Here is a 22,880-nt window from a genome sequence, read left to right on the forward strand (position 1 = left end):
GTACAGGGGACCTATGATTGTGTGGTCTTTGTTATACTATCTAGAAAATTCAAGATATTACACATTTTGAAGGAGAGGAAAGTTATATTCCAGGCAGTTGGTGCTTTGTACTTATATTTGAGTGGTGTATGCTCTGTGAACGACTACCTGAAATTATCAAAGACATATTGTGAAGATTTAGGAGGACTTGCTATGATATTGGCTCCTTTTATTTTGTACCCCTAGATGTTTAGTGATTTAAAAACAAGAGTAAACAAACAGACAAAAAACCTATTCTGAAATGTGCCCAGAAGGAAGGGAGACCACTGGTCAGGTTTCAGGAGCCAACTCTGGTAGGCTTTTGCTTCATAGATTCTCTAACAGAAGTGCCCAAGGAGAGAGCTTCTCTCTACACGTGATATGAAAGTGCATATTGCCCTGTAATCCCAGCACTTTGGGAGGCCGAGGCCGGCAGATCACCTGAGGTCAGGAGTTTGAGACCAGCCTGGCCAACATGGTAAAACCCCATCTCTACTAAAAGTACAAAAATTAGTCAGGTGTGATGGCGGGCGCCTGTAATCCCAGCTACTCAGGAGGCTGAGGCAGGAGAATCGCTTGAACCCGGGAGGCGGAGGTTGCAATGAGCTGAGTATCACGCCATTGCACTCCAGCCTAGGTGACAAGGTGAGATTTCATCTCAAAAACCAACCAACCAAACAAACAAACAAAAAACTGCATATTGGTGTACCCTTCCAAGCAAGAATCAAACTTCTATATGGCAATCAGAGTATAAGATTCTTATGTCAAAACTTTTTTTTAATACTCCAACATAGCTAGATTGATTCTACTCAATAGGTATAGATTAAAATTAAGAGAAAGTAACTAATAGCACGATAAAATTATATTGAATGCTACTAAATACTATGTTTAATAGTCTAATTTTTGGTAATGTTATTTTTACTGAGATTAAATTTGATTTCAGGAACAATGTAAGCTGTTATTTGGCTTTCAGGTGCAAAAATAAAGTTTGAGGATGAGTTTGAGTATTAGAAATTGATAAAAATTAATTTTGCTATTTTGAAGTTCAGATAAGATAGATAAGATAATGTTGAATAGAAAAACATCTTTGTCTTGTTCCTGAAAGCATATGTCTTACACCTTTAAATATAAGGTGAGCAACATTTATCTTTTTTTAAAAATTTCCTTTATTAGGTTGAGGAAGTTTCGTTTTATAGTTTATTGAGTATTTTGATTTCGAAAGACCTGGATTTTGTTAATTTTATTATCCACTTTGATGGTCATGTTTTTGTCCTTTATTCTATTAATATAGTGTATTATATTGATTGATTTTTTAATGTTAAACCAACCTTGCATTGTAGAATAAATCTCACTAGATCATAAGATATAATTCTTTTTATATATAGCTGAATTCAATTCTCTAGTATTTCAATGAAGGCTTTTGCATCTATACTTGTAAGGAACATTGGTCTATAGTTAGTTAGCCTTATTGTTTTTTTTTCTTCTGATACCTTTTTTTTTTTTTAATATCAGGCTAATATTGGCTTCTTAGAATGAATTATAGAGTGGTGTCTCCACTTCTATTTTAGCAGAATTTGTGAAGGACTGAATTAATTATTTAAATTGGTGTTATATTTCGTCATTGAAGTCATCTAGTCCTCAGCATTTTTTTAAAAAAATATTAATTTTAAACTAGGTATTGAAGGAACATACCTCAAAATAATAAGAGCCGTCTATGACAAACCCACAGCCAACATCACACTGAATGGGCAAAAGCTGGAAGTGTGCCCCTTGACAACCAGCAAAGTCAAGGTTGCTTTCTCTCACTACTCCTATTCAACTTAGTATTGTAAGTCCTGGCCAGAGCAACCAGGCAAGAGAGAAAAATAAAGGGCACCTAAATAGGAAGTCAAATTTTCCCTGTTTTCAGATGACATAATTCTATATATAGAAAATCCCATAGTCTCAGTCCAAAAGCTCCTTAAGGTGATAAACAACTTTAGCAAAGCTGCAGGATGCAAAATCAGTGGACAATGTCACTAGCATTCCTTTTTTTTTTTCCTTTGGATATGGAGTCTCGCACTGTCGCCCAGGCTGGAGTGCAGTGGCACGATCTCGGCTCACTGCAAGCTCTGCCTCCAGGGTTCACGCCATTCTCCTGCCTCAACCTCCCTAGTAGCTAGGACTACAGGCTGCTGCCACCATACCTGGCTAATTTTTTGTATTTTTAGTAGAGATGGGGGGGTTTCACTGTGTTAGCCAGGATGGTCTCAATCTCCTGACCTCGTGATCCGCCTGCCTCTGCCTCCCAAAGTGCTGGGATTGCAAGGTTTTTTTTTTTTGTTAGATGGAGTCTCACTCTGTTGCCCAGGTTGGAGTGCAGTGGTGCGATCTCAGCTCACTGCAACCTCTATCTCCCCAATTCAAGTGATTCTCCTGCCTCAGCCTCCCAAGTAGCTGGGAGTACAGGTGTGTGCCACCACACCTGGCTAATTTTTGTATATTTTTTTAGTAGAGATAGGGTTTTGCCATGTCAGCCAGGCTGGTCTCGAACTCCTGACCTCAGGTAATCCACCCACCATGGCCTCCCAATATGCTGGGATTACAGGTGTGAACCACTACAACAGGCCAAAAACCACTACAATTTTTATATACCAACAACCAAGCCAAGAGCCAAATCAGGAATGCAATTTCATTCACAATTGCTACAGAAAGAATAAAATACCTAAGAATATAACTAATCAGCGAGGTATGTTCCTTCCCAAAAGAAGGGAAATGTGTATTCATGTCCATACAAAGACTTTTATGTGAATGCTTATAGCAGCATTATTCACAATAGCTTAAAAGTAGAAACAACCCAAATGTCCATCACCTGATAAATGGATGAACACAATGTGGTATATCCATACACCAGAATATTATTTGACGGTATAAAGGAACAAATTGCTGATATGTCCTGCTAGATGAATAAACCACAAAAATGTTATTTTGAGTGAATGCAACTAGATATAAGAGCGTACATTTTGTATGATTCCATTTATGTGAAATTTCCAGAAGAGACAATCTATAGAGTAGATCAGTGGTTACCTGGAGTTAGGCAAATTGGCATGAAGAAGCTCTTGGGAGTGATGGAAACATTCTAAAACTTAATTATGGTGATGATTATGCAATTCTATAAATTTGCTAAAAACCATTGAATTGTACCCTTTTGGCGAAATATATCTCAATACAGCTGTTAGAAGTGTAAAAAAATTATTAATGTAATCTGTTTGCTGTTATACGTCTGTATTTATAAAATGTTCTGTTTCTTCTTGAGAAATTTCATCTAAGTTACCTAATATATTGACATACATGTGTTAATGGTGTTATTCTTTTTTATTTCTGTAAGGTAGGTAATAATTTAGTTCCTTCTTTCATTCCCGATTTTATAAAATTGAGCCATCTCTCTTTTTATCTTGGTCAGCATATCTAAAGGTTTGTCTGTTTTGATGATATTTTCAAGATCCAGCTTTTGGTATTTCTGATTTGCTGTATTATTTTTGATTCTTTATTTCATTCATTTACACTTTATACTTTATTTTCTATTTTTTTCTGTTTAATTTGATCTTCGATTCTTATTTTTAAGTGTGCAATGTTAGGGCACTGATTTGAGATATTTCACTTGTTAAATATAGGTTTTACAGCTACATACTTTCCTCTAAATACTGTTTTACATTTACCCCAAAAGTTTTGATATGTTTTATTTTCATTTTTGCTCTTCAAAATGTTTTGCAATTTCTCACATAATTTATTTTTCACCTATTAGTTATTTGGTGTGTCTTGTTTAATTTCCACATATTTGTACATTTACCTAGTTTGTTTCTCTTATTGATTTCTAATATAATTCCCTTATAGTTAGAGAACACACTTAGGTCATTTAAATCACTTTAAATTTATTGCAGCTTGTTTCATGACACTCTATGTAGGTTATTTAACTATGTTGCAGTAAGTCTAAAACAACTAATGATTACATCTGGATGTGTATGTGTATGTGTGTTTGCACATGTGTGCAATGGTGAAATGAAGGGAATGCTCATTATTTTAAAAATAAACTTGGTAAGATTAGTTTTTCAAACATGTATGCTTATTATTCTGATTTTTAAAAATCCTTTAAATAAAAAGAAACTAAGTAAGTCTTTTCTCACAAGTTAATATTCTGATAAATTAAGGTATGTCATTCAGCTATATAATGTTTATATCTCACATGTACATAGAAGTATGCAGACATACACACACACACAGACAGACACACACACACGCGCGCGCACACTCTTTCAACAAGAAGAAAACCTAAGTGTTATGCAGTAATTTATAGGTTTTTTGAAATTTTGTTAAGGCCAAGTTCATACACTTTTCTAATAAGTCTATATTGTGATTTTATATTTTCATATAATTGAAATGTATATAAAACATTTTTCTTAAGGATCATTGAAAATTAGAAAAATCTATAATGCAATTTAAGTATCTTACATGACTTTTTTGGAGAATGTATTATATATAATATATTTAGACAATAGTTCACAAACACTGTCAGCAATTTAAAAAGTTCTAAGTATTTCTTAATGTTTAGGATTCTAGAAATTGATTATAAAATTAAAATGAATTATAGGTATTTAAACTTCTGTGGAGTGCCACACTTTGCTTAGATTCTGAATCATTCTATGTTAACTGGGTATTTTAAAAGAAGATTTACTGACTGTATTGGAGTGTAATTCACTTCAACAATGAGAAGAACATATAAACTCCTGCAGAGACAACACACCCTTTGAGAATTTGTTCTTTAAATCTGTGTCAGTAAGGCAGATTGATTATCTGGTTTCCAGTCATTTCAAATGTCCTCCACTATATTTATTGCTAGGTGTAAGTTGTCTGTCTTTGTGCATGTGTCAAAATGTAAATAGTAAATTGACGCTCTTTTGGTTGACCTGTGTAGCAGGAAAATGTGAAATCAACAATACATGATTGATTTATTGTTAGTTGTAAACCTTCCTTTCCTACACTGTACCAAGTCTGAGCACAACCTGAAGTGCTAGTCGTCAATTGCAGTTGTATTTGGCATCTTCAAATGGATTTGTTTATTTTCTTTAAGTCACTCAAGCTCCTCCTTTTCTTGTGGGCTACTAATGTGTCTGTCTATAGAATTGTACTTCCTATATGGTAGTCACTACCTGCATGTGGTTATTTGAATTAAAGCTTAAATTTATTAAAATTAAGCTCAACAGAAATGTTGTTTCTTTATCACAATACCTACATTTCACGTTCTGTAGATTCACACGTGGCTATTGTACAATGCAGAGCATTTTCTTCATGACAGAAAGTTTCACTGGACAGCACTACTATAGATCTTTCCCTATTATTACTCTTATTTTTCCTGCTGCTGTAACCCAAGTTCTGCCCTGAAGCACAGGCTGGTTCATCTTCAGTGGCTTAGTTACTCTGCAGCTCTTTGCAACTCTCATCTTTGTTGCTCTGTATTTTCCCTGCAGTTTTTGAACGTGAGGGAGAATTGTTCATGCTTTTTATTTTTCCTACTAGCCTTTACCTGCGATTTAAGGATATGCAGAACCTTGGGTAAACCTTTCATAACGGTTATTCTAGATTTACAATCATTCTTACAGGAATCTAAGAATAATTCCTTACGGATTAAAGGAAAGGACATTTGAATGACACCTACTCCTTTTCAATTCATAAACATCTCTGTCTACCAACACCGGACTGGGTACTGAAATCTGACTTCATTAGAATGTCCTTTTCAATTTGAGGTATTTCTGTCTTTGAATGACAACATCTGGGAAATCACTTAAAATAGCACACATCACAAAATGTTCAAAGTTTTCCTTCCTCATTGAATACCTCAGTGATTTTATAATGATAGGGCTCGTCTTTTCTTTCAAGGTGTCACTTAGTTTCTGTGTAAAAGATAAGTCTTGTATTCTTGCAGTTTTTTTGAAGGGAGAAGATTTCCATGGGCGAAGGAATCATGGAACCTTCTAATTTGGCATTCTGTGTAATTATAGACCCACTCTGGATAAAAACATATTTTATGCAAATTGTGTGTGAAGATGTCAGTTAAGGGAAGACAAGTCCAGTATGACTTTTCACCTATACATACTTGATAATCAGAGAAGGCAGGGATTAACCCTTAGCCTTGTGAATTCACCACACAGTTTCAGAAAAATTGTATGTTTCAGGAGGGAGAAACACTTCATACTTATAAGACAGTTAAGGGCTGAGATGAGTACATTGAATTATCTCGATAATTACTAACAGTCATTATCATTGACAGTCACCAACAATCATCAACAAAGACAGCATCAGACATTTTAAAATAAAGCCATCAGTGTGGTCCTGTGTTAAACCTATCCCATAACTTCAGCTTTCCACTCCTATCATCCCTAACTTTCGGACCCAGCACTAGACTCAAAGACAGACAGTGAAGACTCAAGCCCCAGTAACTGTCGACTCAATTCATCATGACTCAGATTCCTCTTTATTTCAGTCATTCTCCAAAATTGGAGCATCCTGTGAATAGCTTCTCTTCTCTGTCAGCTCTGATTCTCCTCACACTTAGCTTCCCTTCCCTTTTTCTCTGCCCTCTAGAATCCCCACACTTCTTTTTTTTTTTTTTTGAGACGGAGTTTCGCTCTGTCGCCCAGGCTGGAGCGCACTGGCCGGATCTCAGCTCACTGCAAGCTCCGCCTCCCGGGTTTACGCCATTCTCCTGCCTCAGCCTCCCGAGTAGCTGGGACTACAGGCGCGCGCCACCTCGCCCGGCTAGTTTTTTGTATTTTTTAGTAGAGACGGGGTTTCACCGTGTTAGCCAGGATGGTCTCGATCTCCTGACCTCGTGATCCGCCCGTCTCGGCCTCCCAAAGTGCTGGGATTACAGGCTTGAGCCACCGCGCCCGGCCAAATCCCCACACTTCTGTAAGTCCTCTATATTTTTCTGGGCTTCCTTTTTCTTCATGATTTCTTCTTATTGGGAACATGGCTATCTCCACAGCATCGTTTTTTAAAATAGCATTTCCTATGAATCTTGCTGTGGGTCTAGAAGTGATCCTTTCTGGAGGCCTTGTTCCCTGGGGTGATTTTTCTAGAGGGTCCTTATCTGTTAAAAATGCCTGCTTCTGGCTAGGTGTGATGGCTTACTCCTGTAATCCTAGCACTTTGGGAGGTTGAGGTGGGCAGATTACCTGAGGTCAGGAGTTCGAGACTAGCCTGGCCAACATGGTGAAACCCTATCTCTACTCAAAATACAAAAAATAGCTGGGCATGGTGACGCTCACCTGTAATCTTAGCTACTAGGGAGTCTGAGGCAGGAGAATTGCTTGAACCCAGGAGAAGGAGACTGCAGTGAGCCGAGATCACACCACTGCACTCCAGCCTGAGTGACAGAGTGAGACTCTGTCTCGAAAAAATTAATAAATAAAATAAATAATTTTTAAAAGCCTGCTTTTTTGAACTTTGAACTTTTATTGTGTGAGTTTGCCAGTTCCCCTCTTGTGAAATCTCTGGTGAGTGGTCTCTTGTGAATAGTCATCTTCAGACATGCTCCTGGTCACTGCCAACCAGACTCATAGTATATCCGGCACCCTACTCATCTCATTTTCTGAGTGATTTCAGCATCCACATGGAGGTTTATCCAGAACCCTGACCTCGCACTTCCTTTTTCTTCACATTTCTATTGATGTGGAAGAAACTAAGTGACACATTGAAAGAAAAGACGATTCCTATCATTATAATTTTCCGTTTCTTCACATTTCCAGTCCCCTCAGCTTCTGTTAAAAACTAATCTCCATCCAGCAATCAGATGAAGATGACAGTTTGGGAAACATACTCTTCGGCAGTGTTTGACTTTAAAATATGAGTCCATATTATTAATACATAAAAAAGCCTTAAAAATAAAATAATAGCCTAAAATAATAGTACTATTAAAATATGTATGATATTAATACTCAAATTAAGAAAAAAAGCAGATGAACCAGAAGTGGAAAAACAGAAATGAGACACAAAATATAACTAGCTGCTGCTGATTAAATACTAAAATTCCAGGGAAATAAGATCAAAGATTTTATTGTTTTTACTTTAGCTATGAAATGTCAAAACAGGTTGTATTTGAACCTGAAATACTACATCTTTATGTAATTTATTCCTTGATGTCTGCATGCTAGCGCCACTGCAGAAATAGATCATCATGGGAATGAGTTGCTTGCTGTTTTGACAAAAGAGTTGAAACCTCCAGGAAAATAACATATGAGCAGTATTTTATGCTTCTATAATTTGGTTATAAGAATAGACTGTACATAAGATTCTATGACAGAAAATAGAATTGGCAATGGTATGGCCAGTTAAAGTTAAATAAAAATAGAAACCCAAGTGTTTTGCCTATTAGGGCAACATGAATGACTAGAGCTGAACATATGCACTTAATAATATTCAGCTCCTCATTTTATGTAAAGCTGTTTAGATTGTCAGCACCGAGTTTATGAGTATAGCACAGCACTAGATATATGTACCTCTGAACCCATCAATGCTTATTGTCATGATCTTGGAGGTTTTGGCATGTAAGAAGTACTATTATTCTTCCCTTTTCACATTTAAAATATTCACATTCTTGCCTGTTTTCTACCTCCCACCTCTAGAAGCTCACTAAGGTACCATGAAGTAACAGGGTTGACCATCTTAATATTTTTTAAACCTAGATAATGTAAGGTTTTGGTAAAAAACATCAACACAAAGTTTAAAGCATGTCATTAGAAAAAATGAATTTTTATTTTAAATTATTTGTAATGTAACTTGAAATGCAATAAGAATTTTCTCATACATATGTAAATATTTTAGCATTGATATTACTTCCGTAGCGTTTTCAGCTTTAGTATAGAGCAATTTTATTTTTATCAATTTAAATTTCTAATAAATTATGTAATTTATAATTTTATTTTCAAAATTGAGATTTGAATCTAAAGAGATAATAATGGTATTCTCTTTGAATTAACCCTTTTTTATATGGTTGATAGTAATGTCTATAATCTCATTTTTTATTTTAGCTGTTCATGTCTCCTCTCATTTGTTTACTGTCAGACTAGTTTAAAGTTTTGTAATTTTTTTTTTTCTTTTTGAGACAGAGTCTTGCTCTGTTGCCTAGGCTGGAGTGCAGTGGCATGATCTTGGCTCACTGCAAGCTCTGCCTCCTGGGTTCACGCCATTCTCCCTCCTCAGCCTCCCGAGTATCTGGGACTACAGGCGCACGCCACCACACCTGGCTAATTTTTTTTGTATTTTTAGTAGAGACGGGGTTTCACCATGTTAACCAGGATGGTCTCGATCTCCTGACCTTGTGATCCGCCTGTCTTGGCCTCCCAAAGTGTTTTGTCATTTTAAAAATATTTTTAAACAACCAACTTTTTGTTTTATTGATTGTTATGATTTCTCTGTTGATATTCTCATTTTATGTATACATTATTTTCATGATATTCTTTTGTTCTTTTCTATGGTTTCCTTTAGTTCTATGAACATATTTAAGACAGTGGCTTTAAAGTCTTTTTCTAATAAGTCCTATGGCTGGACTTTCTTCATAATCTTTGTTTTGTTTTGCTTTTGGTTATTGAAAACTGGACATTTGAATATTATAATATGGTAACCCTGTATATCAGATTATCCTCCTTTCCCTGGGTTTACTCTTCTTGCTTATTGAAGGCTGTAGTCATCCATTTGTTTATTGACTTTTCAAAACTATTATTGCAAAGAATACATTCTTTGCTATGCATGGTCACTGAAGTGTCTGTTCCTTTAGCTGGTGTTGAGTAGTGTTTTGAGATATATTTCCTTGAATGCCTAGAACTAAAATAATCAGACACATAAACAAAAACAGCTATCATAGTCTTTTTGGATAGAGTGTCCTGAGGCACTTCTTTAGCAGTTAGTGAGGTTGTTTACAACAATTTCTTAGTTTTTATTTACCACTTGAACTTAACCTAGAGTCAGACAAAGATGAAAGTTTAGCAACTTCTCAGGTATTTTCTGAGCACATGTCCTACTCTGAGTATCCTTGATGCTTTCTAAATTCTGCAGGGCAGTTTTAAATGCCTTAATTTCTCTAAAAGCTCCCCTAGTTTTATTTCCAGCCTTTAGGTAGTGTTTGCATGTCTCAACCATAATATTCTGTCAGGTGGCTTTGGGTTTTTTGTTTATCTTACAATATTTTTCAGCAATTTCACTGCTTTTCTGCCTTGAGTGAGTTCAAAGATAGGCAAAACATGGCAAGCACCTTGCATCAGTCCTTCATGTACCCCCAAGAAGGTTAGAAGAGATAAACACAGTAATTTCTGAATGAAGTCTGTTCTGTTTCATCAAAAACCAGGTACCTTTGTTTAAGTTCCTTCCAGATTGTGGGTGTTAGACCTTTGTCAGATGGGAAGATTGCAAAAATTTTCTCTCATATTGTAGGTTGCCTGTTCACTGTGATGCTAGTTTCTTTTGCTGTGCAGAAGCTCTCTAATTTATTTAGATCCCATTTGTCAATTTTGGCTTTTGTTACAATTGCTTTTGGTGTTTTAGTCATGAAGTCTTTGCCCATGCCTATGTCCCGAATGGTATTGCCTAGGTTTTCATCTAAGATTTTTATGGTTTGGGGTTTTACATTTAAGTCTTTAATCCATCAAAGGATATGAACAGACACTTCTTTAAAGAAGACATTTATGTGACCAGCAAACATAAAAAAAGCTCATCATCACTTGTCAGTAGAGAAATGCAAATCAAAATTACAATGACATACCATCTCATGCCACTCAGAATGGCAATTATTAAAAAGTCAGGAAACAATAGATGCCGGTGAGGCTGTAGAGAAATAGGAACACTTTTAGACTGTTGGTGGGAGTGTAAATTAGTTCAACCATTGTGGAAGACAGTGTGACAATTCCTCAAGGATCTAGAACCAGAAGTACCATTTGCCCCATCTATTCCATTAAGGGGCATATACCCAAAGGATTATAAATCTTTCTACTATAAAGACACATGCACACGTATGTTTATTGCAGCACTATTTACAATAGCAAAGACTCGGAACCACCCCAAATGCCCATGAATGATACACTGAATAAAGAAAACGTGGCACATACACACCATGGAATACTATGCAGCCATAAAAAAGAATGAGATCATGCCCTTTGCAGGGACATGGATGAAGCTGAAAGCCATCATCCTCAGCAAACTAACACAGGAACAGAAAACAAACAACACGTGTTCTCATTCATAAGTGGGAGTTGAACAATGAGAACACATGGACACAGGGAGGGGAACAACACACAGTGGGGCCTGTTGGTGGATGGAGGGCAAAGGGAGGTAGAACATTAGGACAAATACCTAATGCATGCCGGGTTAAAACCTAGATGACAGGTTGTTAGGTGCAGCAAACCACCATGGCACATGTATACCTATGTAACAAACCTGCACATTCTGCACATGTATCCCGGAAGTTAAAGTAAAATAAAAAATTAAATTAAGTTAAAAAAATAAAGAAAACAGATCCCAGGGTCTTGCACTGGGGAATGAAGGCCGCTAGCCTCAAGACAACTGCTGAGTCAGAGAGAGTGGAACAAGGGCAAGTAAAAGTGCCACAAAACTTTCCTACTATTTTTAAGTTGTCTTTTTTTTTTTTTGTTTTGATTCAGTATTTACTTGATTGCTGTAAACTTTTGACTTTTTTCCAGTTTTGACAACATGGTTCCTGCTAGTTTTTGCGTGTTTTTGGTGTTTCTGTGGGGCCATGGACATTTGGAGCTGCCTGTTTACCATTTAGCTGAAGCCAACCTTTTTAGTTTTGATACAACCCCCAAACAAGATCGACTCTTTCTTTTCTCTTTGATGCAGACTTTTTGTGTTTTCATCTAGGCTGGACCACATATTCTTTTCTTTTTTCAAAATAAGGGGCTAGCACTATATAATTGCAAATATATTTTGTAGCTCTGAGTGTTAATTGTTTTATGATTCACCTGCCTAGGTGCTGATATTGTCAGTCCATTTTGGATTTTGAATCCAGATGTATAAAAATCAGAGCCAAGGAATTCGCTTTAACTTTTTAAAAAGTGTGCATACACTAAAAGTCTCTTTCTGATATATGAACATTAACAAATATATACAATTGAGCAAAAAATACCAAAATCAATATAGAGAACAGTTGCATCACCTTCTGTACATTTTTCTTGTGTGTATTACTATAGGCTGTGAAGGGTACTAGGTGAATGAGGGGTAGGTGTCAGTGGTTAATGGGTACAAAAACATAGTTAAAAATAATGAATTAAGACCTAGTATTCAACCTCTCCTCCACCTCTAGTCCATGGCAAACACTAATCTGAATTTGACCCCATAATTTTGCATTTTATAGAATGCCACATAAGTGAAAGCATAAGGTATTCATAAGATAATCGTGAGGTTTTCAGTCTGACTTCTCTCACTTAGCATAATAAATTTGAAATTCATCCACATTATTGTATGCAACAGTAGTTCATTCTTTTATTGTTGAAAAATAAGTTTGTTATTCATTCACCATTTGGAGAGCATTTGGATTATTTTCAATTTTTGACAATAATGAATAGGTTGTATGAATAAGTTTCACTTCTCTTGGGTAAACACCTAAATCTTGGGAGTCCTGAGCTTTATGTGAAATATATACTTAACTTTCTAATAATGAAGAAACTTGTTTTTCAAAGTAACCGTAAAATTTTGCATTCTCATCTGCAATGTATAAGTGTTTTACGTGTTCACATGTTATTTTTGTTTAAGCAATTGTGATAGCTGTGAAGTGATATCTCATGTGGTTTCAATTTGCTTTTCCTTAATATGAAACATCTTTCCATGTGCTAATGTGTAATTTGTATAGCTTCTTTTTTGAAGTGTCTTTTCAAATATTTCACCAACTTGTTTCATTAATTCATTTTTTTAAATTGAACTTTGAGTGTTCTTTTTTTTTTTTTTTTTTTTTTTTTTGAGAAGGAGTCTTGCTCTGCCACCCAGGCTGGAGTGCAGTGGCCGGCTCTCAGCTCACTGCAAGCTCCGCCTCCCGGGTTGACGCCATTCTCCTGTCTCAGCCTCCCGAGTAGCTGGGACTACAGGCGCCCGCCACCTCACCCGGCTAGTTTTTTTTTTTTTTTTTTTTTTTTTGTATTTTTTAGTAGAGACGGGGTTTCACCGTATTAGCCAGGATGGTCTCGATCTCCTGACCTCGTGATCCGCCCATCTCGGCCTCCCAAAGTGCTGGGATTACAGGCTTGAGCCACCGCGCCCAGCCTGAGTGTTCTTTATGTACTTTGGATACAAGATAGATTTTTTGTGAGAAATGGGTTTTTGACTTATACTTTTATTTTCTTAATAATGTTTTTTAAAATAACAGACTAAACAATTGATACTGTACAATTTAATTGCTTTTTAATAGATGGTTTAATAGATGGCTGCTTTTGTATTTAAGAATCTTTGCTTATCCAAGGATTACGAGGATTTTTTTTCCTATAATTTCTTCCTAAATATTTACCGCTTTGGATTTTATATTTAAAATCTGGTTCCTTTTGAATGAATAAGAATTATTTTAAAAATTTATTTTTATCTTTTAGAATTATTTTTGAACTCATTAAAAGTGAACCATCTTGTTTTTAAAAAATGTGGTTCAATGTCACAAGATAATTTTATTTTTTAAAACTACTTTTTAAAAACTGCGGTTTGGCTAAATAATATCCCATATTTCTCAAAGCAAAAATTAACAAGTATAATGTATTTTTTTCTCTCAGGTGACAATAATTAAATTTATCATTCAAGTTCAGATTAATTTCTTTGAGTCTTCAAAGCTCTACACTAAATATTTGTCCGGTTCTCCTTCGAATCCAAAAACAGTACCACTGATCCGACCATGTTATGTTCAAGCTACTGGTATGTAACAAAAAATAATCAATCGGTGTGGGTAGGCCAAAGATTTGCACTTAAGTGTCTAAAAGACAAAAAATAGAATATGCTATTTATTTTTCATAAATGGAAATACTAGAAAATAAAATTTTAAGAGGATTCCTTTGTGTGTCACTTAAATTGTGTCTATGAGATTTGAATGTTGATAAACAGCACAGATATAATCTCTGGCAAGCAACTTGCTAAAAAAAGAGAGTAGAATTAAAATCAGGCCAATTTAGTATGTTATTGTGTGGTCAAGTTTAAATAATTAAGACAAAATATAAATTATTAAAATATTACAAAATGCATTTAATATAAAATAAAATAATAATAATTTTAAGAACATATCTCTCTTCCAAAGGGATGGGTTACTAAAAGACTAAGTACATGAAAAGAAGAAGTATTTTACAAATTTGAAAGTTTTGCTGAATTTTTATCTACTCATTTTCTTCAAATATTTAAAGATAAAAACTGATATACTCTGCAAATTACATTTTTGCAAGTTGGCTTTGCTTTCAATTATATATGTGTATTTTTCATGAAAAGAAAGGAAGTCTATATTTTGTTTTTATAGTTCTGATATTAAGTTAAATTGTCATTAATTATAAAATAGTAGGGAGTATCATATCAGTTAATAATTGCATTTGGTAACTAGTAAGAGAGGTCTCATGAAAATAGCGTGCACATGATAAAAATATTTCACTCTCATTTAAAATCCAGAATTAGGAATTCCACAGCTGATATGGAGGCTCAATGAGGTTAAAGTTTTTCCCTTTGTTTTAAGAATTTCTTTTGGAAAGTAGTCATCATCTAATATTGCTTCCTGAAGTAGGTAGATAAGCTTTCAAAACACTTGTTTGAAAATTAAAAATTAAGATAGCATTGTTAAAGAAAATTGGAAAATGTAGAAACAAAAATATTATCTGAAATTCAAATATTTAAAGTGCTCTTAATATTTTGATATCTTTTTTCTATACATTGCTTTTGTTAATTTATTTTTTAAATATACTTGTGATCTTACTCCTTATGCTAAGTGGAAACCAGCTCTATTTCATTTTATTTTTTAATTTTTAATTTTTGGAGGCACATAGTAGATGTATATCTTTATGGGGTACATGAAATGTTTTGATACTGGCATGTAATGGGCAATAATCACATCATAGAGTATGGGGTATCCATCCCATCAAGCATTTATTTTTTTGTGTTACAAACAATTCAATGATACTCTTTTGGTTATTTTTAAGTGTATAATTAAATTATTATTGACTGTAGTCACCCTGTGGTGCTAGCTAATACTAAGTCTTATTCATTCTTTCTAATTATCCTTTTGTGCCCATTAACCATCCCCTCATCCTCCCCCTCATCCACCTACTACCCTTCACAGCCTATAGTAACCATCCTTCTACTCTCTGTCTCCATGAGTTCAATCGTTTTCATTTGTAGATCCCACAAATAAGTGAGAACATGTGATGTTTGTCTTTCTGTGCTTGGCTTATTTCATTTAGCATAATGACCTCCAGTTCCGTTCATATTGTTGCTAATGACAGGATCTCTTTCTTTTTATGGATAAGCAGTACTCCATTGTATCTGTACCACATTTTCTTTATCCAGTAATCTGTTGATAGAACCTTAGGTTGCTTTCTAATGTGGCTATCAATGAACAGTGCTGCAACAAGCATGTGAGTGCAGATAAGATATCTCTTTGATACACTGATTTCCTTTCTTTTGCGTATACGCCCAACAGTGGGATTGCTGGATCATATGCTAATCTGTTTTTTTTTTTTTTTTTCGAGGAAACTTCAAACTTTTCTCCATAGTGGTTCTACTAATTTGCATTCCCATCAACCAACAGTGCGCAAGGGTTCGCTCCTTCCCTCTTCTCTGTATCCTCACCAGCATTGGTTTTTGCCTATCTTTTGGACAAAAGCCATTTTAACTGAGGGGAGATGATATCTCATGTAGTTTTGATTTGCATTTCTCTGATGATCAATGATGTTGAGCACATTTTCATGTGTCTGTTTGCCATTTGTATGTTTTCTTCTGAAAAATGTCTATTCTTTTGCTCAATTTTAAATTGGATTATTATATTTTTTCTCATAGAGTTGTTTGAGGTCCTTACATATTCTGGCTGTTAACCCATTTGAAGCTTGAAGTTTCCTCCAAAAAATACAAATAAAGCTAGCATATGAGCCAGCAATCCCACTGCTGGGCATATACCCAAAAGAAAGGAAATCAGTATATCAAAGAGATACCTGCACTTCCGTGTTTGTTGCAGCACTGTTCATGATAGCCAAATTAGGAAGCAACCTAAGGTTCCATCAACAGATTACTAGATAAAGCAAATGTGGTACAGAGACACCCTTGTCAGATGAGTATTATGCAAATATTTTATCCCATTAGGGTATTGTCTCTTCACTTTGTGTATTGTTTACTTTGCTGTGCAGAAGCTTTTTTAATTTGATGTGATATCACTTGTCCAGTTTTGCTTTGGTTGCCTGTGCTTATGAGTATTATTCAAGAAATTTTTGCCTGGACCAATGTCCTGGAGAGTTTCCCCAATGTTTCCTTGTAGAAGTTTCATAGTTTGAGGTCTTGAATTTAAGTCTTTAATTACTTTTTATTTATTTATTTTTTATATGCTGAGAGAAAGTGGTGTAATTTCATTCTTCTGCATACGGATATCCAGTTTTCCTGTAGTATTTATTGAAGCGAGTCTTCTCCCCATTGTGTTTTCTTGGCTTTTTTGTTGAAAATGAGTTCACAGTAGGTGTGTGGATTTGTTTCTGGTTTGTCTATTTCATTGCATTTGTCTATGTGTCTGTTTTTCTGCCAGTACCATGCTGTTTTGATTATTATAGCTGGGCAGTATAAAGTCAGGTAATGTTATTCCTCTAGTTTTGAACTTTTGCCTAAGATAGTGGATCTTTCGTGGTTTCATATAAATTTTAAGATTGTTTTTTCAATTTCTGTGAAGAATATCATTGGTATTTTGATAGGGATTAGACTGAATCTGTAGATTGCTTTGGGTAATATGGATATTTTTTACAATAGTGACTCTTCCAAACCAAGAACATGAAATATCCCCTTTTTTTGGCACCCTCTTCAATTTCTTAATGTTTCATAATTTTCATTGTAGAGATCTTTCACTTCTTTGATTAAGTTGATTTCTAGGTACTTAATTTTATTTATGGCCTTTGTAAATGGGTTTACTTTTAAAATTGCTTTTTCATATTGTTTGCTATTGGCATATAGAAATCTACTGGTTTTTCTGTTGATTTTGTATCTTGTAACTCTACTGAATTTGTCATTTATAATATTTTTTGATATAGTCTTTAGATTTTTCCAAATACAAGATAATGTTGCTCTGCAAACAAGGTTAATTTTACTTGTTCCTTTCCAGTTTGTATGCCTTTATTTCTTTCTCTTGTTTGATTGCTCTGGCTAGGATTTCCAGTACTATGTTGAATAACAGTGGAGAAAGTGAATATCCTTGTCATGTTTCATATCTTAGAGGAAGGCTTTCAGTTTGATACTATCTGTGCGTCTGTCATGTATGACTTTTATTACGTTGAGGAATTTTCCTTCTATCCCCAGTTTTTTGAGGGCTTTTATCATGAAAGGATGTTGAATTTTATTAAGTGTTCTTTCAGCATTAATGGAAGTGATCACATGGTTTTTGTCCTTCATTCTGTTGATATGATTTATCACATTGATTGATTTGCATATATTGTTCCATTCTTGTATCCCAGGGATAAATCCCACTTGGTCATGATGAATGATCATTTTAATGTATTGCTGAATTTGATTTGCTAGTATTTTGTTGAGGATTTTTGCATCAATATTCATCAGCGATATTGGCCTGTCCTATCTTTTTTTTTTTTTTTTTTTTTTTGATGTGTCATTGTCTGGTTTTGGTATCAGAGGAATACTGGCCTCATAGAATGAATTTGGAAGTATTCCATTGTCTTTTATTTTTCAGAATAGTTTGAGGAAGATTGGTGTTAGTTTTTCTTTAAATGATTGGTGGAATACAACAGTGGTGATACCAGGTTTTCTTTACTAAGAGACTTTTTATTATGTCTTGAATCTCATTACTTGTTATTGGTCTGTTGAAGTTTGGAATTTCCCCCTGGTTCTGCAGTAGTGCTCCTCACACGGGGGCACCAGTTGTGGGGGGTGTGTCCCTTGCAGACTCCTGACCCAGCGACAGATGAATGAAGTACACTGACACACAGATATTCTGCTTTGCCAGTCCAGCTGAGTGTCTGAGCCTCTTACAGACTCCAGCAGAGTCCTGTAAACAGTTGAGACTACAGCCTCAATCAGTCAGTGAGACTTGCATTTATTTAGTAAAGATTAAAAGGTCGTGAGTAAACATCACTAGAGGGTAAAGATTTAAGGCCAGGTTCCTAGGCCTAAAGCAAACACCATTTGCAGGTAATAAACTTCTGCCGGACCCCCCCCCCCCCCCCCCCCCAGTGGGAGACAGTTAAGCACCTGTGGTAGGACAGAGGTTAGTCTTAGGCACATATAAGTAAACAGGTTAGTAAGATAAACTCCACACATTCCTTTGTACTTGCACCCTAATCTTTCTGGCTTCTGCAAAGAGACCCTGGCTGCCTTCAGCCAAGCAATGTGAAGCTATGCAAACTCAGGCCTTCCAAGAGAGTTTGTCGCTATTTCTATAACTATCTTTAACATTTTTCCCACTAGCCTGACTGAACCCCAACGTGGTTCAACCTTGGTGCATTGTATGTGTCTAGGAATTTATCAATTTCTCCTAGATTTTTCCAATTTATTAGTTTATAGTTGCTCATAGTAGCCACTAATGACCCTTTGAATTTCTGCAGTATCAGTTATAATAAGCCTTTTTTAAATCTCTGATTTTATTTATTTGGATCTTCTCTCTTGTTTTTTAGTCTAGCTAAAGGTTTGTCAATTTTGTTTAACTCTTCAAAAAAATCAACTTTTTGTTTCATTGATCTTTTGTACTCTCTTCATTTCAGTTTTAAAAATTTATGCTCTGATCTTATTTCTTTTTTTCTACTAATTCTGGTTTGTTCTTGTTTTTATAGTTTTTAAAGATGCATCATTAAGTTATTTGAAGATTTTCCTCTTTTCTGATGTAGACACTTATAGCTATAAACTTTGCTTTTAGTATTGCTGTTGCTGTATCCTATAGGTTTGGATACATTGTTTTCTTTCTGTCAATTTGTATAGTTTTCAAAATTCCTCTTATTATTGATTTCTTGTTTTGTTCAATTGTAATCAGAGAAGATGCTTGATATAATTTCAAATTTTGAATGTTTTAAGACTTGTTTTGGGACCTGACATACGATTCTTCGTTAAGAATGATCCATGTGTTGAGAAGAAGAATATGTATTCTGTAGCCATTGGATGAAATATTTTGTATGTATCTATTAGATGCTTTTGGTCTATAGTGTAGATTAAGTCAAATGCTTCTTTTTGGATTTTCTGTTTGAGAGATCTGTCCAATGTGGAAAGTGGAGTGTTGAAGACTCTAGCTATTATTGCATTCAGATCTATTGGTTTCTTTAGGTCTAATAATATTTACTTTGCATATCCGAGTGCTCCAGGGTTGGGTGCATATACGTTTATAATTGTTATATTCTCTTGCGGAATTGACTCCTTTATCATTATATAGTGACCTTCTTTGTCTCTTCTTATAATTTTTGCCTTGAAACCTATTTTGTCTGATAAAAGTGCAGCTACTCCTGCTGTTTTTTAGTTTCTGTTGGCATGAAATATCTTTTCCATCACTTTGTTTTCAGTCTATGTGGGTCTTTATGTTAATAGATGAAGTGTATTGCTTGTCAACAGGTCACTGGGTCTTGTACTTTTATCCATTCAGCCAGTCCATTTACATTTAATGTTATTATTGTTAAGTAAGGACTTACTCCTTGAATTTTGTTATTTCTTTTCTGCTTGTTTTGTGGTCTTTGTTTTCTTCTTTGTTTCCTTCCTGCCTTCCTCTTAGGGATGGTGATTTTCTTTGGTGATATAATTTAGTCTCTCACTTTTTATGTTTAGTGTACCTGTTGTATTTTTTTGGTTTGAGGTTACCATAAGGTTTGCAAATAGTATCTGATAACCTTTCCTTTTAAGCTAATAACAAGGTAACACTATTTGCATGAAAAACAAATAAAGAAGCAAAAAGAAAATTAATAAAAACTTATGCCTTAACTTCATCCCTCTGCTTTTTAACTTTTTGTTGTCTCTATACCTTATGGTACCATATCTTGAAAAGGTGTTGTAGTTATTATTTTTGATTGGATCATCATTTAGTCTTTCTATGTAAGAGTATTTTACACACCATAGTTACAGTGCTATAATATTTGTTTTTTATGTGTCCTTCTTTTTTTGATTTTTCTATTTTTTGAGATGGTGTCTTGCTTTGTTGCCCAGGCTGGAGTGCAGTGGCGTGATCTCGGCTCTGCAACCCTCAGCCTCCTGGGTTCAAGTGATTCTCCTGCCTCAGCCTTCCAAGTAGCTGGGACTACAGGCATGCATCACTATGCCTGGCTAATTTTTTGTGTTTTTATTTTTTTAATTTTTTATTTACTCATTTTACTATATTTTAAGTTCTGGGATTCATATGCAGAATGTGCCGGTTTGTTACATAGGTATACATGTGCCATGGTGGTTTGCTGCACCCATCAACACATCAGCTAGGTTTTAAGCCCCACATGCATTAGGTATTTGTTCTAATGCTATCCCTCCCTTTTCCCCCCACCCCCGACAGGCCCCGATGTGTGATGCTCCCCTCCCTGTGTCCGTGTGTTCTCACTGTTCAACTCTCACTAATGAGTGAGAACATGTGGTGTTTGGTTTTCTGTTTCTGTGTTAGTTTGCTGAGGATGATGGTTTCCAGCTTCATCCATGTCACTGCAAAAAACATGAACTTATTTTTTTATGGCTACATAGTATTCCATGGTGTATATGTGCCACATTTTCTTTATCCAGTATATCATTGATGGGCATTTGGGTTGGTTCCAAAAAAATGTGGAACACTTCATGAATTTACGTGTCATCCTTTTGCAGGGGCCATACTAATCTTCTCTGTATCATTCCAATTTTAGTATATGTGCCTCCGAGGTGAGCACTTGTGTGTGTCCTTCTTATTTCCTGTGAGTTTTGTACCTTCAGATGACTTCTTATTGCTTATTAATGCCATTTTCTTTCTGATTGAAGTACTCCACGCATTTCTTGTAGGACAATTCTGGTGTTGATTAAATCCCTCAGCTTTTGTTTGTCTGAGAAAGTCTTCATTTCTCCTTCATGTTTGAAGGATAATTTTGCCAGACATACTATTCTAGGCTAAACTTTTTTTTTTTTTTCTTCAGTATTTTAAATATTTCATACTACTCCAACCTGGCCTGTAAGGTTTTCACTGAAAGATCTGTTGCCAGACATGTTGGAGCTCCTATGTATCTTATTTGTTTCTTCTCTTTTGTCTGCTTTTAGTATTCTTTCTTTATCCTTGATCTTGGAATTTTGATTATTAAATCCGTTGAGGTAGTCTTATTTGGGTTTAATCTGCTTGGTGTTCTATAACTTGGATATTTATATATATTTCTCTAAGTTTGGGAAGTTCTTTGTTATTATCCGTTTGAAGCAACTTTCTACCCCATCTCTTTCTCTACTGCCTCTTTAAGGGCAGTAACTCTTAGATTTGTCTTTCTGAGGCTATTTTCCAGATCCTGTAAGCATGCTTAATTGTTTTTTATTTTATCTCCTCTGGCTGTGTATTTTTAAATAGACTGTCTTTGAGCTTACTGTTTCTTTATTCTGCTTGATCAATTCTCCCATTAGAACTCCAATGCATTCTTCAGTATGCCAATTGCATTTTTCAGCTCCAGAATTTCTGCTTGATTTTTAAAAATTACTTTAGTCTCTGTTAATCTTATCTATAGAATTGTGAATTCCTTCTCTTTGTTATCTTGAATGTCTTTGAGTTTCCTCAAAACAGCTATTGTGAATCCTCTTTCCGAACAGTCACATGTTTCTGATTCTCCAGGGTTGGTCCCTTGTGCCTTATGTAGTTCATTTGATGAGGCCATGTTTTCCTGGATGGTCCTGATACTTGTAGATGTTTGTCTGTGTCTGGGCATTCAAGAGTTATGTACTTATTGTAGTGTTCACATTCTGAGATTGTTTGTACGTGTCCTTCTTGGGTAGGCTTTCCAGATGTTTGAAAGGACTTGGGTTTTGTGATCTAAGCTGTATCTGATTTAGGGGCACCCCAAGCCCAGTAACACTGTGATTCTTACAGAATCAGAGAGGGGCCACCTTGATGATTTTGGACAAGATCCAGAAGAATGCTCTGAATTATCAGGCAGAGACTTGATCTTTTCATTACTTTCTCCCAAATGAACAGAGTCTCTCTCTCTGTTCTGAGACACATGGAGTTGGGAGTGGAGTGATACAAGTACTTCTGTGACCACCACCACTAGGACTATGCTGTGTCAGACCTGAAGCCAGCACAGCACTCGGTTTCACCCAATGCCTCCTGTAGCTACTCCCTGGCTACCACCTATGTTCACTCAAGACCCTAGGGCTGTACAATCAGATGGTGGCAAAACCAACCAGTCTTGTGTCTTTTCCTTCAGGACAGCAAATTCCCCCAGGCCCCGTGTGGGTCCAGAGGTTTTTTCCTGGAGCTAGGGACTAGAGTCAAAAACCTTGCATGTTTCTCTGGTGTTCTATTGTACTGCAGTGGAGCTGGCACACAAACCACAAGATGCAGTTCTTCCCACTCTTTCTTCCCCATTCCAAAGGCAGAGGAGCCTCATTACATGGCCACTGCCACCACAGGCCCGTAGGGAGTGCTGCCAGACTACTGCTGATGTTTCCTTAAGGCACAAGGGCTCTTCAGTCAGCTTGTGGTGAAT

The 22,880-nt window shown here is 35.6% G+C and overlaps 1 protein-coding gene and 1 non-coding gene across 2 annotated transcripts in view; one reads left to right on the top strand and one right to left on the bottom strand.

Moving 5' to 3' along the window:
* CFAP47 (cilia and flagella associated protein 47) overlaps nucleotides 1-22,880 on the top strand; it is a 508,878-nt gene that overhangs the window by 80,890 nt on the left and 405,108 nt on the right. The window contains exon 22 of the mRNA XM_030933635.1: nucleotides 13,815-13,953. Within this exon, the coding sequence (XP_030789495.1) occupies nucleotides 13,815-13,953 (139 nt within the window). The remainder of the gene's footprint in view (nucleotides 1-13,814; nucleotides 13,954-22,880) is intronic.
* LOC115898812 lies at nucleotides 20,986-21,092 on the bottom strand. The gene has a single exon (XR_004058477.1). It is a non-coding gene; the product is annotated as a U6 spliceosomal RNA (small nuclear RNA).

This window comes from Rhinopithecus roxellana, chromosome 7 (genome assembly GCF_007565055.1).
Source record: "Rhinopithecus roxellana isolate Shanxi Qingling chromosome 7, ASM756505v1, whole genome shotgun sequence".
Taxonomy (NCBI): Eukaryota; Metazoa; Chordata; class Mammalia; order Primates; family Cercopithecidae; genus Rhinopithecus; species Rhinopithecus roxellana.